The 18,342-nt window shown below is 43.2% G+C and overlaps 1 protein-coding gene across 1 annotated transcript in view; it reads left to right on the top strand.

The window, feature by feature from the left end:
- The window catches only part of LOC138261971 (ATP-dependent translocase ABCB1-like), a 519,774-nt gene that overhangs the window by 386,955 nt on the left and 114,477 nt on the right, over positions 1–18,342 (top strand). The window contains 4 exon segments of the mRNA XM_069211572.1: positions 5,562–5,639; positions 10,069–10,152; positions 15,304–15,507; positions 17,051–17,151. Coding sequence (XP_069067673.1) covers positions 5,562–5,639; positions 10,069–10,152; positions 15,304–15,507; positions 17,051–17,151 — 467 coding nt within the window.

An 18,342-nucleotide genomic window follows, 5' to 3' on the forward strand; every position in this document is an offset into this window, starting at 1 on the left:
TTTCGCCTTGGATGCCGCTATGAACTTATTTTTTCTCCCTTTGCACAGCTTCTTACAGACCGTCATTGATTACAAAGGGACTTATTTTCTGTTGCTAAATAACACGGCTTCAGTTTTGCTTGCTACATTAGATTCCATTTCTATTGTGAGGACAGCATTCCCTGCTGAGACACTGATAATTAGCATTTCGTCAACCACCAATGATGAAATTGAGGATAAGTTGTGATTCATTGCAGTGCCACTGAGGGTCTCTTTGGGTGTCTCGTGCATTGCCTTGTGTCCTTCCAAGCTGTCCTTTACATGTATGTGGTCATGTCGAGAGGTGTTTCGGGAGGAACTTAGTCCATTTTCGGTGTTCTCGCTCATAGTCATGTTCTTTTTGTGTTGGTGGATTTCTACAAGTACTTACTATCGAGGTCTGATCCAGGGACTTACACAGTCTGAGACTGGATGTACTAATGCCTAGGTATAAGTCTGTGTATGCTGTGACTGCCCTGCAATTTGAATTACTTGCTGCTTCTCCTGATAATTTTCAGGAATTGTTATGGTTCCATCCTGGCTCCATGATGAATTTACTTGTGGTGATAGGCACCCTGGGGGCCTATTCCTCTTTAGTTTCGTCATCAGTTTGTTTAGAACCTGGGGTAAAGCACTCGGTCTGTCTATGATGGATGAACAGGGGCAGCTGACAGGATTAGAATTGTATCTAAACTGTGCTCTAGAGATAAGCAAAATTATTTTTTCTAACTTTGAAACAATGCTGGAGACTAAAAGTATGAGGATGTTTGTGAGGTCCACTGTATGTCAAGCTAGGTAGAATGGTAGTCTAAAGCTTTTACAATCGCCCGTAGGGTATTTAACAAGGGGTCCCAGCATGGGTGATGGCACTTGATTCACTACCGAGTACAGTTCAACAGGAGGGTCGTCTTGATGTAGTGAGCGGAGCCAGGGTGGGTGGAACGTTCACCAAAAAACTGTGTGCTTTTGAGATTAGTGGCACAGATCTTTTTGGGGGAGCCACACTATCCAAGAGATTGGAACAAGCGAGATGAACATAAATATCAGAGTTGGATAGGGTCCTGTTTTTCTTTGGGGGTTAGAAGATCCAAACTTGGTGTGCCTGATTATGTGATTTGGGGACCCCTTGTTCGATTTGTCACTTATCAGTTGTTTTGCAACACCCACAACAGCTATGATGGCAGTTACCAGAGTAGTGGCTCGGGGTAGTGACTGTATTGCAAAATCCAAGTGATTGGGCCAGACCACCTCCTCCATATTCTCCAGGGCAGATGCCATCTGTGTCTTGTAAAAGTCTAAAGGCGTTGTGAGCCGCAGTCTTGTGCAGCGTTGACATATCACCTTTGTTAGACCTGTCAGCTCTTGGCATGGTTTCCCCCGGTCTTTTTTGGCTTCTGACCCCTGTTTTGATCCTGTGCTGAATTTTGTTTTTGCTGGCTTTAGGACTCTGGACACTTTGCCAATGCTGACAAGTGCTGAAGTGCAAGTGCTCGCTGTCTAAATTGTATTGGTGATTGATTTCTCCATGCTTGGCACGTTTGATTTACTAGTAAGTCCCTAGTAAAGTGCACAGTGCCTGTAAATCAAATGCTACTGGTGGGCCTGCAGCACTGATTGTGCCACCAACGTGAGTAGCTCTGTAAACATGTCTGAGACCTGCCACTGCAGTGTCTGTGTGTGCAGTATTTACTGCCAGTTCAACCTGGCAGGTGCACCTACTTGGCCAGGCCCAAACCTTCCCTTTTATTACATGTAAGCCTCCCCTAAGGTTGGCTGAAGGAAGCCCCATGGGCAGGGTGCAGTGTATTTGAAAGGAAGGACATGTATTGGTGTGGTTTGCATATCCTGATAGTGAAATATTGCTAAATTCGGTTTTCACTATTGCAAGGCCTATCTCCATAGGTTAACATGAGGACTGCCTTGAAATATCTTTCAAGGGTAATTTCCCTTTCGGAGCGGATTGAGATATGGAGTTTGGGGTCTCTGAACTCACAATTTAAAAACACATCTTTTAGTGAAATTGGTTTTTAAATTGTAAGTTTGAAAATGCCATTTTTAGAAAGTGGGCATTTTCTTGCTTAAGAATTCTGTGCCTCTGCCTACCTGTGGAATACACATCTATGTCAGGATGACAGTTGGGCTCTTTGTAAATTTACTCTAAACAGTCACAAAGGGCGCTGAGGTTTGCCCTGCATATTCTGATGGGTCTTCCTGGGCCAGAGTGGTGGGAGTAGCTGACACTTGCACCTGAATAGGGTTGTGCCTGTCCTTACACAAAGCAGTATCCAAACTCCTAGAGTGTGCCTAGGACCATGGCAGGAAATACAGGGTCTTGTGCACTGCAAAGAATTTACTTTGAAGTATGTCTACTTCAAAGGCAGAAATGAGTATAGGTACTGTGCCTATGAGACCACAACTTTAGAACAATTCTGGTCTGAGGACTTTCTACCAGGAAGAAGAGCTAGATGCTGTAGGAGGGACTGCCACTCTACCTGTTGTTTTGCTGTGCTTGCTGCTTCTGTTCTGGGAGTGAAAGAACTTGGCTTTGCTTTCTAAATCCTGCTTCCAAAGGTTCCCCAGGGGTTTGGACTGAGCTTGCCTCCTGTTAGAAGTCCCAGGGACATCAAAGAATTCATCTGCCAGCACCTGGGCTCTCTTGCTGAGAGTCCTGACACGCCAAGTGGTGCTAAATCCAGGTCCTGGGCCCTTGGGAGTGAATGCTGGTGTAACAAAGAAGAAACCAAGTACATTCACTCCAACTTAGGAACCTGTGCCGCTGTCTGACTTCACGCCACTGTCTGCATCGGAGCTGTGGGCCCTGCTGAGTGCACCAACCACGACTGACACCACAAGCCGGCCGCTGTGCCTCTAAAGTCCCGCCACAGCATGAGTCCTGTGTGGCGTGTTACCGACGTCCGTGATACTCAACTGTGCTGCAGCACCTGTGGCCCCGTGGTTTGATCGCGACACTGCAAAGTCAATGCCTTGTGTCTTGACCTGCTGGAGCCATCTACCCTGCCGGATCGTAAGGAACTGATGCACACCACATCACCTCCCCTGCAACCGTAACCAACAGACGCTTCACCTCCCCTGCCTCGCAGTAAGAAACCGACGTACCACCGCCCTTGTAGCAGCAAGGAACTGACACCACACCGGCTCCAGTAACACCTCCACAGCTCCGTGCAACTTCTTTGTTTCCTCATTGTTTTCAAAGGTACAGTGCCTCGGGTCCGTGCGACGCCGTAACCAGCCAGCATTCCCTCACGAGTGGTATCGGACTGTTGGCAACAACTCTGTCAAGACACCGTGATAGCCCCAGTTGGAGCTATTGTGTTTTTGTGTTTTTAGGCACCTTGCTGAGATTTAGGCGGTCATTATGAACATGGCAGTTTGGCCCGCCATGCCGGCGGTGGCGGGTGAAACCGCCAGCCAGCATGGCGGGCCAAACCGCCACATAATGAACCCGGTGAGGGCCGCCATCGGCAGCCCTCACTCACTGTCAGGCAGCCTGGCGGTGGGCAGAAACATTATCCGACAGGGCAGCGGTGCTACCCCTTGTATAATGCTTCCTGAGCCTCCAGCCTTTCCCTGGCGGATTTCCCCTGGGGGCCCCTGCACTGTCCATGCACTTGGCATTGGCATGGGCAGTGCAGGGGCCCTGGTGCAGTGCCCCATCGCGCAGATCACTGCCCGATTTTCGGGTAGTGATCTGTGCAATGGGTGCAGCTGCACTCGCTGCACCGAGACATTGGCGGCGGCTCCATGTGGAGCCGCCCTCAATGTCCCAGCCAGGCCTTCCTGTGAGCCAGCGGGCGGAAAACAATGTTTTCGCCCACAGCAAGGTTCTTTATGCGGCCGGCTGGGATCCGGGGACGCTGGAGGTCAGTGTATTGACTGTCAGCATGAACACAGCGGTTGTTACTGCTGTGTTCATAATGAGGGCCTTAATCTTTCAAAATTTGTATCTTTGCTTGTGTATGTTGGATTTCTGTTTTGGTCTTGTTTTACTCAGGTAAATATTGGCTTTGTTTCTAAACTGGTGTGGAGTACTTTTGTGGTGTTTTCATTGTGTTACTCTTTGTGTGTGTGTGTGTGTGTGTGTGTAAATACTTTACGCATTGCCTCTGAGGTAAGCCTGACTGCTTGTGCCAAGCTACACGGGGGTGAGCAGGGTTTATCTTAGCTGTGTGACTTCCTTACCCTGACTAGAGTGAGAGTCCCTACCTATACAGGGTGCAAACCACTGCCAACTAGAGACCCCATTTCTAACAACCTTTTGTCTAGTTGAATTGGCTTTCAAGTTCTTTACCATGTTAGTCAGAGCTTGTTGCTTACATATTTTTCCTAGAGGCAGTAATGGTGGAGCCTTGTTCCTCCAGAGCGCATAACCGGAGTGTGATAAATTTAGATGGAAAGCTCATTTGCAAGGCGATGCCAAAGGAGAAGGGGCTTAAGTATCCTTTTGGAGACCCTGTCCTGCTCTTCACTCTGCCTTCAGGATTACAAGGGAGGTATTTTGAGCAGGTGGTGCCCTTTGGCTAATTGTCCATTTAAAATTGACTGATAGTAAACATTTGTCCTAGTCCAACTGGAGCCTACTCGAGCTGTGGGATAACATGCAGTGTCATATATGTTTCTATATGTCTCAGATATCCCAGATGCAAGGATGCTGGTAGGATAGTTGGAAGAGTAAGCTGAGATGAATGTGATGCTATCCTCAATAATTTAACCAAGTACTGGGTGAGGGTTGCAAAGCGTTAAAGAGATTTCAGTTTACTGGTATGGTTGCAAGTATTGGTGTGCTATTATTATGCAAGCCGGGACCTCCAGGCCCTCACTGCCTTGTTGATAGCTTCACTGGGCCGCCCGTCAGCTGGGGCAAGGTGCGGTACACCCCTCATCCTGAAGCAAACACACATAATATCTCCCCCTTGGTCACCATCCCCTCTGCCCTCACCTTGGGACTTACCAGACTCCACCACTCCTAACAGCTCTCCACCCCCCACCCCCGGAGGGATAACAGTGAGTGGAGAGCCTAGGTTGTGCTGCTTGGAAAGAGGGACTGGAGCATGCTAGACTTCCCAGCTGCAGCACACGCACCCAGACACTTCCACGGCTTCTCCACAGCTCCTCAATAGTTGTGGTGGACATGGCCGTGGAAGGCTGTCCCATTTTCAGCTGCAGAGGTCTCTTGGTTGCCTGCACCCGGCACAGCTGTGGCAGGCTTCAGCGGGCTAAGCCAGCCCTTGTGTTCGACCTCAGCTTCTCTGCTTTTGCCTATTCGCTCTTCGCACCTCTCGCCTGCTGCATGATCAATCTACTCCCCCTCCCAGTGTACGTACATAAGCCAGTACTCTCAAAGTCATGAATGGTGATGGTAGTCACATATAGGAATAATAGTTCAAGAGACTGCCATCATAGCACATGCATGAGAATAAGAGTGACATTTTAAATTATGTGTCACTAAAATACAAGGTTTTAAATATTAGAGATCTGTAAACAAGTACTGCACTTTTGTGATTTATGTTTCTTCTCTTAAATAGGGATTTACTTTTGGCAAAGCTGGAGAGATTCTTACAATGAGGCTGCGATACATGGCTTTCAAAGCAATTTTAAGACAGGTAGTGTATATGCATGTTTTGTTTAATATTTTCCTACCTTGCCTTCATCGAACAAATAACTTTGTAACTACAAATGTATATTTTTGCTTAGAAGTAAAATTTGCCACTGCCCACTAAACCCTAGTGTGGAGAGATTAGAGTAAGTAATTCTTCTGCTCTCTTCATTCTTCCTGGCCCTCTTGTGGCATTTTTTCTCCCTTCTCCACTGGGGCCCTAAGAAACCATTAAATCTCTGGGCCATGAGACACCACAAAACACTGCTTGGTTGTGTGGAATGGATGCACCCCCCACATGAGGACCAGCGAAAAAGCGCAGTACCTCTAGAGATTCCCCCCATGTGCCACCATTTACATAATTAAGGCCTTATTTACTTTTTCACACTTCACAGTTGGAGTGCATTATCACTGGGACAAGGAATATTCTAACACTTTAATTAGACATGCACAGAAACTGAGACATAGAACATAGACACACCTGTAGAGATGGCTTTGGGACGGCCCAACTGACAGAAGTTTGGACAGACAAAGACATGCACACTGGGATATGAGACATAGAAGCATGCAGTAGGATCATGTCAATCCTGAAATGCACACCTTGATTGAGAGACATTGGCTTGCAGTCTGGGACATGCAGATACTAACATACAAAATCACTTGCAACAAAAAAAAATTGGGTTACGTCCAGATAAAATATAAATTCACAAGACTCAACACTCATGAAACATATGCAATGAACCACACATATAGAACCAGAAATAAATGACCCTTAAAGACACTCACATATGCTTGGCTGAAGGTCACAAGACCCTCTAATGAATTATATTCCTGTAGAAAAACTAGAAATTTGTGGTCTACATTCTACACACTGGTACTCCAATTTGCACCAAAAGGCCAAGTAATTGCTGAATGTTGTTATGTAAAAATGGATAACATAACACAGTAACGCAATATGCATGTCCGTTTCACTCCTTACTGCTACCAAAGGCACACACATTCACACATTTCCTGCTTGCTGTGTTGTTTTTCTCCACTTCCACAAAAGCACTGTGAGAAAGAGCCTCTTTTTGAATGGTTAGCCCCTCAACTTTTGTCTGAAAATGATGTGGTTTCAAACTGTATATGCTCTGGGCTCTTGCTAAACAGGTTCCCAGGGCCAGATCTCTTTCCCCAAAACTGTATTATGTATTTGCACATCAGCCACCCTTGTAAGTCACTAGTAAATGGTACCCCTGACACCTAGGGCATGAGTTCTGAAGATGGCCCCCTAGAGCTACAGCTTCAGTTGTCACTCCGAGAGGCCCCACACCAGGCTCATGCAAACCGCCATTGCAAGTCCATGCCCAGGTGTGGTTAAAAGTTGCAAACTCGACATGGCACTCACCAAGAGTGCCCTGTCCACTAACACTGCATGCACTATAGGTAAGTCACCCTTCTGACAGGCCTTACAGCCCTAAGGCAGGATGCACTATAATGCATGTGAGGGCATATGTTTGCATGAGCAAATATGCCACTACTGTGCCTTTACAAAACCTTAAGACATAGGACCTGATTACAACTGTGGCGGAGGGGTCTAATCCGTCCCAAATGTGAAGGATATCCTGCCCGCCGTATTACGAGTCCATTACATCCTATGGAACTCGTAATATGGTGGGCGGGATATCCATCACGTTTGGGACGGATTAACCCCCTCTGCCAAAGTTGTAATCAGGCCCATAGTAGGTTTACAGGGAAGCCATAGCAAATACATGTGCTAAGCACTGGTCATAAACGAATTACCCAGCCACATGATGGCCTTCCTAAATACAGGGTTGTTTGTTATCAAACAACTAAGAATGATAAATCCACACAAATGCCAGTGTTGGATTTAATATAACATGTACCTAGAGGACACCTTAGAGGTGCCCCCTGCAAAACCTAACAGCCCTGGCATGGCTGCTGACTGTTTTTTACCTGCCTGCCACCACCAGACACAAATCTGGATTCCTGGGGTGAGAGCCCTGCTCTCAGGAACCAGAAAACAAAGCCTGGCTGAAGTTGTTACACCTCCTCCCCCAGGCAAGCACCCAGGCCCAGCGGTCAGCTTCAAAGGCTTTAACGCCATTGAAATCTGACCTCTGACTCGACTGCTAACAGCAGATGGCCGCCCAACAGTTTTTCCCTCACCTTGAGCGGGAAAACCGGTGGGAAAATGTAGCCAGAGTAGGAGGAGGAGCCACCTCCATCCTGCACCACCTCCCAGGTGTGGCAGGCAAAGTAACCGCTCCATTTTATTTTCCTCCATCTTGGATGGCAGGAAAATAGCCTACGAGGGTTAGGAATGTGACCTCTTCCCACAGCAAGTGGTCACATAGTGGGTATAGCCACCCTAAGGTAAGTGGCCCATTGGCCACTACCAGGTACCTCCCTTAACACCTACCAAATGCAGTATTTAATGGGCATCCCTAGACCTGCAGATCAGATTCCAGAGACACAAGAAGGCCAGTGAAAAAAAAGACCCAAGGCTCGAGAGCAGAAGTCCTGCTGCAAGAAGGAAAAGGCGACAAACCCTGCCTGCTGCACCCATGACTCGACAATCGCCGCTGAGGGGTTGACTGGGCATCGGACAGACTCTACAAAACCCCAGAGAACCTCCAACCTTCTACAAATTGCCAAGAACCTCCTCCAGAGTGAAGGCATCACTACCTGCATCTGACAAGAACAAGTGAAGCCTAGTTCACTGACCGGCCACTGACCAACGAACCGGATATAGCAGCAGGACCAAATTTCACCCAACGGACTCGGAGGACAAACCCTGCCAGTGTGCTAAGTTTGGTGGCACTGCAACCTCCAGTGGCTGAGACGTGTCATAGCCTGAGTTTCTGGACCCCCCCCCCAACGTTGGACACCCAGAAGAAAAGTCCACTCCAGACTCTCCGAGGACCAGAAGCAATCACCAGTTGAGGGACCTCAGGACACCCAAGAACCACCCCCCAGAGTGGTCCTGCTGACCTGCACTCCACCCTCGAAGTGACCTGCACCTGGCTTCAAGATCCCTAGAATGCACAACCCTTGGCTGACCTATCTGCACTGCACCTGGCCTCCATGGACTCTGTATCGCAAAACCAGCTATGCTCAAGGGGTCCCTAACCCCTTGCGATCTCTACATTCCAAGGGGGCCCACCAGACTTACCTTCAAGTCCTCCTATGCAGTGTGTTTCCAAGTGGTTCTCTTCTCTGTTCTGCGCCAGCTCAAGACTTTCAGCCACTGCTCCCGCTTGAACCAGGAACCGCCAAAACTTCTCCGGCTGACCCACAGGACATCTCAATGACCTCGACATAAAAATAGAAGGTGGCACTTGTGAAAGCAATGCTTGATTATATATGCATTTTAAAAGTTTTTCACATTTAATCCAATGGTGCATAATTACATACAAAAATACTATTTTTGCTAAACCTTGAAAAAGCATAACTTAAAAAGTACGTAGCCGATTTTGATGATCTTGGTCTTAAAAATTCTATAAAAATCTGAAGTATTTTTGTAACTTAGTCTTGAGTTATTCTTTTGAGAGTCTGTCCACATTTATTAATACAAGGTGTTCAACAAATGTTTAGCACATCGCTAAGATTAGCCTAATTGCTCGATCAAGCTACAACTAAAAATAGAGCATCAGGTGGTCTACTTGATACCTCTGGGTACCAATGTGAGGTTGCTTTGACTCTCTGCACCATGCACATCATTTCTGTACACTATATAGAGAGCCAGCCTCCTACAAGCACCAAAAACCAACCAATTGCCATGGTGTCCCTCTGAAAACAACATTCAAAGTGTGCTTTCCACTCCCTTGCTAACTGCCCTTCATGACACTAACCCAATCTCATTACCCATTTGATCCACATCCGCTTCAGGTACCACCAAAGCACCAAAAGCCAAAAACTCAAAAAGCAGCATCTATAGAACTCTGTACCTGTGGTCTGCCTCCTCCAATCTTACCTTCCTAACTTTGGTATGCTTATCTTACTCATCTTCACATGTGCTAATTCTCTCTATTGTACAAGCTTTGGCTTCCAAGTTTCCTCGAGCCATACAACAAAGCATACAGACTCTAAGACACTGCAAGCTACACCTTATCGACACACACTTGCAGGCAGGCTAGGTTAATGACAAGCATGCACTACAAAATAGTAGTAACAAACGGGATGATGGGTCTGGGAGCTACTATCTGATCAAGAGCCTTGGGGACCTTGGCTGTACTATCGGCCCCTCGCTCAAGCATTTTCTAAAACAGAGTGAGTTTTTCTTTTCAAATAAGAACAACTTGTGAGTGGCTCTGTGATAGGTTTATCTATCAATTGCTGTCTAGTGCAAAACATTAGATGAGTAAATGCTTATTTATTTTTATATGTCCTATCAATAATTCTATAGTACAACTTACCGTTTTTATTGTTTTTAGGATGTTGGCTATTTTGATGACCCTAAGAACAGCACCGGGGCTTTAACTACAAGATTGGCAACTGATGCATCACAAGTGCAAGGAGTACGTATAATGTCATATGCAGGCATCTCTTACCTCTTGATTTGACATACTGTGGAATTGTGGGTTGAGATCAGTAGCCATGCTGAATGCCAACTCCACTATTCTCCTTTCCCACATTCATATGTGAATAAAATATATTGTATTGCAGGATCTCATGAGAATGGCACAGATGGTATTAGCAGTGTACGAGTTTTGTGGCTTGCAAGTATCATAAGATGTGGTTAACATAACCTATAAAATGTGGATGTCCATGGATTTGTACTTCTTGATCCATATACTTTTGTTGTTTTTTCCTAGAATTTAGTGTGATACTCTCCTGGAATTTTAAGGAGTAAGACACACTTGCTTATAGAAAAAAATCTTTGTGAATCTGGCTCTCACCGAGGAATCAGTTCCACATAATGTCAGTTTTTAATGAGCACATAACATGTGCAATTGTTGTTTGCACCAGATTTGACATTCTGAGTTCAACACAAGTTGAGATGGGTCTCTTGAGTTTTCCTGGCAGACATTTGTCCACATGTAATCTGAAGGAATTTGCTTGTGCAGAACTGCCGAAGTGGAAGAAAAACATTGAGGTATACCAATTCGTAATACCAGAACTATATATTATCCCCCAGCCCACACTGCAGAACCAGGAATCACCATTCAGGGGTAAACTTGCAACATTTGGTAAGTGTTTCACCCAGGCTATTTTAATGAGCATAATCCCAAATCTGTATTGAGGGGCAAAGCAGTAAATATGTGCCCACTTTTGCTAGACAGTTAAGACAATGGACAACATGTATTTAGTTAGTAGTCATCTCCGATGATTTTACACCATTCTTCCTGTTGCTTGTTGTATAGTTTATTCAGTTAGTTAAAAATGGCCTATTTCCACAAAAAAAAGTTTGGAAAAGCAAACAATAGTAGAAGTCAATTTGAGGAGCATTTCAGACCCATTAGCTGAGAATTCCTGTATCATGTGTTTAGGTTTGTAGATGTCATTGGGCCTGCAGGGATATGTTGTTTGTTTGAGATGCTGAGGAAGTCCTAGGACAAACGTCTTGAAGTTGATCTGCATGTCTGACCTATTTACTGTTTGACTAGTATAGCATCCTAAGAACCAGAGGGACTCATGGCAAATATGATCTAATGTTTAAGCTCGCATATAAGTTTTGTATACTTGGTCACCTGAAACAAGTATCGTTTTCATTGATAATCTGTCAAAGTTACATTCTAGTCACCAGGTGTAGGAAAAAGGAGTGCTTAGAGGACTTACACTTTGTTACAGAATTGTGAGGCGAATAACCAACATTATTTTCCTGTCTACATAAAGCTGATAAATAGAAGCAAGTTTGTCAATTGGAAATTTAAAGGGTTAAAACGTCGAAAAGGAATATAGAATTTAACATGCTCTGGCAGTGTAGAATGGCCCTTTTAAAAGAAAGTTGCCTAATGACAATATTGACCAAGGAGAAAGAAAGTGAAGTAAGACGGAAAATAGTTTGATTTTGGGGGACTACAGTACAACCTATACATGGACAGCCAACCATCTGTGGCTGAGAGACAGCTATTCAGTTAATGAATAGAAACTGTCATGCCCTCCACTTTGGTTTACAAAATGTGGACCGGAGTGGATGCAGGGTACCATGAGGCCCATGAGAGAATTTACTGATGTGGAAAAGTTCTGGAGATAGAAAAGACTTCACTCGGATAAATAAAAGAATGAAATATCTGTATAACTTCAGAGACATGCCTTGCAAAGGGCTAGTTGCCCTGCCTGTTCCAGGAATGCTGATTAGTTGTTCCAGTGTCGCCTGGCAGCTCAGGTTGGTCGCATAGTAATACAGCTCCAGGAGTGCTTATGTAAAAGTAAACTTAAATGGGGATCCACAATTTGCACCTTTGCTCCCATCCTTAGTTTCTTGAAATAAGCCAAACTGCAACAAACAGTAAGATTGTGAGCTTCTTGTGGACACTGTTATGTTTAAAGCGGTACTGCAGAATCCAAAGATCCTTAAAACTGAGAGGATATAGGTAGAGCTACTTGAAAATAAGGAGGCAAGCGCACACAGAGCGCAAGATAATTAGATGTTTTGGATGTGGTGAAGCAGTGTGAGATTAGTGAGTAGGGGAAACATGCAGGAAAGTGATGCCCACAATGGTATTGGTTTACTTAATACAGCAAGGAGACATTTGAAGTCCTGGAAGTGGCACTGATTCTCTCTATGGTGCAAGCTCTTTACTTTTTCTCTCCACACTATTTTTATCTTTGGAAGATCTGCTTGTCATGGCTGCATACCTTAGGGCTGTCTGCTTATATTTGCCTCTTCGGCAGAAATCAGTATGATTACTCCCCTCATGGTGTAAATCTTTTCATGGGTTTATTTGCTGTAGGTAACAAGCTCACCAGGGTCGACAAAGCATCCAATTTCTGGATTAGCACAGGACCAGTCTGACCTAAACCATCATATCTCAAGCCTGGAATCTTAGCATGAACAGGCGCTAAAATGTTCCTTTTGCTTGATGCAGCATTCTTTATATCACTGGAAATTTTAACATAATTACTGTAGGTGCTCAATTACAGCAATGTTCTTTTGTTGAGTAGGTTTAGAACATGTCGACTTTAAAACTAATATTTTGTTGAGTGTTTGTTATACCATGTTCAAATCTGAAAATACACAATGTAATTACAGAGCTTGTGATTAACAGTCCGATTATGCACAGTTATGTTTTTCAAATGTGCTGGCATGTGTTGGAAAGAAAAAAAAGATGATAGTAAACAAAATCCAAATGTTTGTTCATTTAAGCAGAGGAATGCTATTTCTTGGTTACATGAATTGTATTTCATTCTATTTCCACTGACCCGAAGGAAATTTACCTATAATGTGTTTTCTATCAGATTTAACGTAATGTAGAATGCAGTGTGGTGTTGTAATGTTTTCTGGGGTTGTCTGTATTTTAAATGGATGCTGGTGTAATTTATCAAGTGAAGCTTTCCAGTGTACGGATAACAATGTATTTAATATTAAAGCACTGAATGCCAGCAGTACTGAAGTATACCTTGTATTCTCTTCTCACCTAAACAACAAACCATTTGTGAGGTGAAAAAGTCTCTCTAAATTAATTTGTGCTTATCCCTGGGTAGCGTGGCACAAAAGGCAGTCAGGCTTAACTTAGAGGCAATGTGTAAAAGTATTTATGCAGTACACAAACAGCAATAAAGTGAAAACACAAGAAAAATCCCACACCAATTTAGAAATATAGAGTAAATTCTAAAAGGTTATTTTACACCATATGACAAAAATCCAATTATCAGAACCAGAGTTCTGAATGTTTTAAGTTGTATTTAAAACTAGCACCTAAAAGATCAAAGTGCCAACCTTGGATATCTAGTCGCATGAGACCGAGTCACACTTGGAAAATATGGCCGACCACAATGGAGTGCGGTTCGGATACAAGAAGTGGATTTTTTCTGGTCGGTGCTTACCTAAGGACTGAGAAGAATTTTCACAAAAATTTTTCTGAGAAGATAAAATTCAGCAGGGCAAGGTTATGCATGTGGCGTCTGAGGAAGGAGCATCGTCATCTAGGAGCTGCTGGACAAGTCGCAGTGAATATTTCTACATTACGACTTTTAAAGGAAGTCAAAAATGTCCAGTAGAACGAGGCAGGAGGCTGTAGCTGATGAGAGTTCTAGGGCCCTGGGCGCCCCTTTGGCTAAGGACTGCTGAACAGAATTTGCTGCTGCGGAGAAGAACATAGGGGGAGCAGCCACACAGTAAGGCCAACTGGCGATGCATCTTGGGTGGATCAACAAGCAGATTGGTCTTGGTGTTCCCTCAGTTCTCAGAGCAGTTTTTAGGTATAAAAATTCAAAGTCCAAAGTTTTGGATTTTGCCCTTTTGCACCACAACCAAGGGTCTAGGACTGGAGGAACACCACTTGGGGTTCAGAACTAACTGAGGCTGGGTCCGGGTGCGGGGTCAAGATAATGGGAGCCTGTTATGTCACTGTGGCTCTGAACAGAAGGCCACCAAACTAGCCTTTAGGGTCACTCTAGTAGTCCGGCTTCAGGTGAAGAAGGCAGCAAAGTAGTCCTTCCAGGTTCAGCAAATCAGTCTTGTAGAGTACACAGCAGGCCGCAGCATCAGGCAGTCCTCTGAGAGTCTTTCCGTAGGTCTGGAATTGAAGAGTGGGTCTGAGGGTCCTATTTTTATACCTGATACCTTCTTTGATATAGTGAACATCTTTAGAGGTTTCTCTTTGAAGTGCGTGGAATTTCCTGGCTCCTCTGCTGTGGTTCCAATCTAGCAGCAGAGACAATGTGGAGGTGACAATCCCTTTGTGTGAAGGCAGAACACAGCTTATTCGGAACCCCCATCCTACCAGTTGATGGCTTATACAGGCACAGCTAATCCTCTGTTGTATGACTGTCAAGAATTCCCAAAATCTAACAGCCAGTTACACATAGTCATGTGACCCAGGGGAGGCTGCAGAAACCAAATGGCTAAGGGCAGGAAAATGCCAAGTAGCTAAAAGTGGCAGCTTCAATATTGTAATTTAAAATGTGACTTTACCATTAAAGAGGATTTTTTATTACATAGATACCAAACATGAAATGTTTATCTGTCCCTAATCAAACATTAGCACTTAAAAAACCTAAAAAGGCAACCCAGTGTTATCCAGGTAGGACTCACAGCTGTGAAGAAAATGAATTTAGGAGTTTTTCACTACCAGGACATGCAAATCTTTAAAGTACATCGGGCCAGGTTGCTGCCTATTTCCTTTGTTTGTTCTGAACTTTGTAGAATGTAATACTGTTGTTTAAATAAATACATGCATAATGAATCTGAGGAAAAGAGCAACATGTGTAGGCAAGTTTGAAGCATAAATCCGTATAACGGAGATTGCATTCTACAACACAAATTTCTGCTAGTTGTGTTGGAAATGTAAATAACTTGCACACTCCCTTGCCTTTTCAGTTTTCTTTCTCCATTAGTTTTGAATCCAGTGCTAAACTGAATGCTACAAAAATCTTTGTGAAGTATATACACTCCTTAACTCTTTGTAGGGTTATGCCATTTCTGCTGAATTTGAATATTTGGGCTAGATACGACTAATTTATTACTAAATCTTCTTATTGCTTATTTGCTTTCTCATTCAAAGGCTACTGGCTCCAGATTGGCCTTGATTGCACAGAATATTGCCAACTTGGGAACTGCTGTCATCATATCATTTATTTATGGATGGCAGCTGACACTACTCATCTTAGCTATTGTGCCGATCCTTGCCATTTCTGGTCTCGTTCAAATGAAAATGTTGGCTGGCCATGCAAAGAAAGACAAGAAAGAATTGGAGCAAGCTGGAAAGGTATACATTGAATGTCATGAAAGAATTAACTGTCATGAGTGTATTTAGATAACAGTTTACTTAAGTCCTAACATTATGTGTAATTACTATGTTTGTCAAACCAGTAAATAGCTCTTTTTCATGTCTTGTAAAAGAAAATAACTTAGTCAAGAATAACTTTCTGTAGATGTGTACATGACCCAGGACATCAAGCAGTGATACCACAACATGTGTTATGAAATACCATTTGCAGCAGCAGGTTTTGTAGCAGCAGGTGCCTTCTGGCACTAAAGAACAATAGCAATAAGCCTCCGTAACACACCCTAAACTATCAATAAAGTATCAGCTACAGATGTTGTGGTTGGAAATGCAGTCTTTTGATTGTGTTTCCAACGATTTGCTCTGCAGTTGTTAAGATTTGGTAGAAAAGCTCAATTATTCCAAACAACATGCTAGTCATTTCCCTTTTTAAAAAAGAACGTTTTTGATTTGATTCAGAGCTCCAGTTTTCATTTTTAGCAAGTTCATGCTCAGTGATCACATATCTACTTGTTTTGTCTCCAAGTATTCACATGGACTTATGCCTCACATGGGCATGAATTTCCATAAAATAGCATAATGGAAAGGATACCCACATTATGGCATGCAAAACCACCTTTAGACCATTGGTGAACCCAATAAAGACACAGATGCTAAAGTTACCTCAAGGATGAGATGTTTAGCTATTGCAATTGGAGTCTGTAAATAGGGAGTATGAAAAGGAGGGCTATCTGGCAGTTTTTGAGACTGTAGTTCTTTAAAGATTTATACCCAAACAATACAATAACAATAATTCATAATATTATGTATACATGTTTTATCATTAATGTGCCAACCTTAACATTGGCTTCCATACTGTAAAAAAGTATTTATAGCAAACATGCATGTAAGTAGTAGTTTCCTTGCTTTGCAAGGCAAGTTACAGTCACAATTCCACACTGTAAACAGATGGTGATGAAACAAGCCATGGGAGATGTAACGAGCAGCTTTCAAATAAATGCAAAAAATAAACAGATTGTGTTTACAGTTCATGTTTAGGTGCCTGCTTCTGACAGTGAGAAGAATCTGGAAAAATGTGACTGAAACTTGAGCTGGATTCCAGTTGCCACTGGTTTAGCCCCAAGATACACATGGAAAAACGTGTAGCAGCTTTGAAGTTGAAAGATGGTGGAATCATACATTGGGTCATTCTTTCAATTACATTGTAGGCCAAACGTTTCCTAATTTCTTTGTTTTAAATGACTCATATATGTGGGTATTTACAAAAGATTGAGAAAGGCCAGATCTGTATCACCTATAATGAAGGTCCACCCTCACAAGTTATGGTTAGATATAAAAATATAGAACTACCTTCATTAGAGCTATGGTAAAAAGGGCAATTGATTTTCCTAAACAACCCACTATCATGGTCTGCTTTTTCGAAGGCTGATGTCAGGAAAAGGAGAACGATTCCTGTTAGCTGTCTCTTCCTGTATATCAGTACTAAAAATGGATGCACATAGTAACAACTTGTTTTCTTTTACAGATTGCAATTGATGCTGTTGAAAATATTCGAACAGTTGTTTCTTTGACACGTGAAAGAAAATTTGAATCCCTGTATGAAGAAAATTTGGTTGGGCCATACAGGTAATAATGTGTGTATATACAACACTGTAACTGCAACTAGTCTTCGCCATTGCAGGAAAGAATGTTTTTATACATGAGATTAATAGATCATGCGCTTAGCACAAAAATAAGAAGTTAAAGGCTCCCCGAGTGCTGGTTGGAGTGGTGATAGTAGTTTGGAGAGATGGTAGTGAGCATAGTGAAATGATGGATGGAGGAAAGTGGGAGAGGAGAGTTTTCTTTGAGAAGCTGAGTATTGTAGTAGGTGCTGACCAAGAAATGTGTTATCCCAAGCAGATTTATGTTTTAATCTAACTGTATATTCCTGTTGCCTGTGTGCTACACCACAGCCTCATTTTATTGTTTTATTGTTACAAGATCCAGCACCTGACTTACTAAAGTTTAACTGTCCTTTAATTGTGAGGATCTCTGTTTTAACAAGAAAAGCAACTACCTGGCATTATATAATATAGTGGAAATGTACTCCCTTCTGTGGGCCATAAATATCTCTGTCACTTTGCATCCCATACTGTTTAGCATGTCTCCTATCTGCAGACAGTATTGCTGTATGTTGGGCATTTTTTTTTTTTTGTATTGTTTTCTTACAATTTTGAAAATTAAACTAAGCAAGTTTTCTGTTCTTTCTTTGGGGTTTCCTGCAGTGAAGCATTTAGCCTACTTACTTTAAGAAATGACATGTTAAATTTAAAAAACCAAATACTGCCAACAAAGTTGTACCTCTTGACTTTTGTTCTTCGCATTAGGCTGTTTTGTGCGTGGGAGAGTCTAACATACTACTTTTTCAGAGGAGTAGTATTTTAATGCCACTGAGCTGCAGCCTGTGTCCCTTAACATTACATTGTTGGCTAGGAAGCATAGCTATGGACGTCTAGATCAGTAAAATCCATGAGGTCACGATGCAGTATCCAATTAGAGATACACTTTTTTAATTTGTTATTGAAATCAAAAGTATTGCTTAAATTTTCATCAAATTAATGTGTTTACCCAATAATACAAGGTACCTTTCTACCGAACAGCAGTTTCCAAGACTACCAAATCAGATCATGTTTCAGCTTTCTAACCAGGCAGGGCTGGCTTTAGGTCTGTGCGACCGGTGCGACTGCACTGTGCGCTGACCTCAGGGTTCACCAGTAACTTACAATTTAAAAGCACCTGCTGTAGAATTCCTTGTGCTTCCAGCTTTCAGGCAGC

The sequence above is a fragment of the Pleurodeles waltl genome, chromosome 10 (assembly GCF_031143425.1).
Source record: "Pleurodeles waltl isolate 20211129_DDA chromosome 10, aPleWal1.hap1.20221129, whole genome shotgun sequence".
Taxonomy (NCBI): Eukaryota; Metazoa; Chordata; class Amphibia; order Caudata; family Salamandridae; genus Pleurodeles; species Pleurodeles waltl.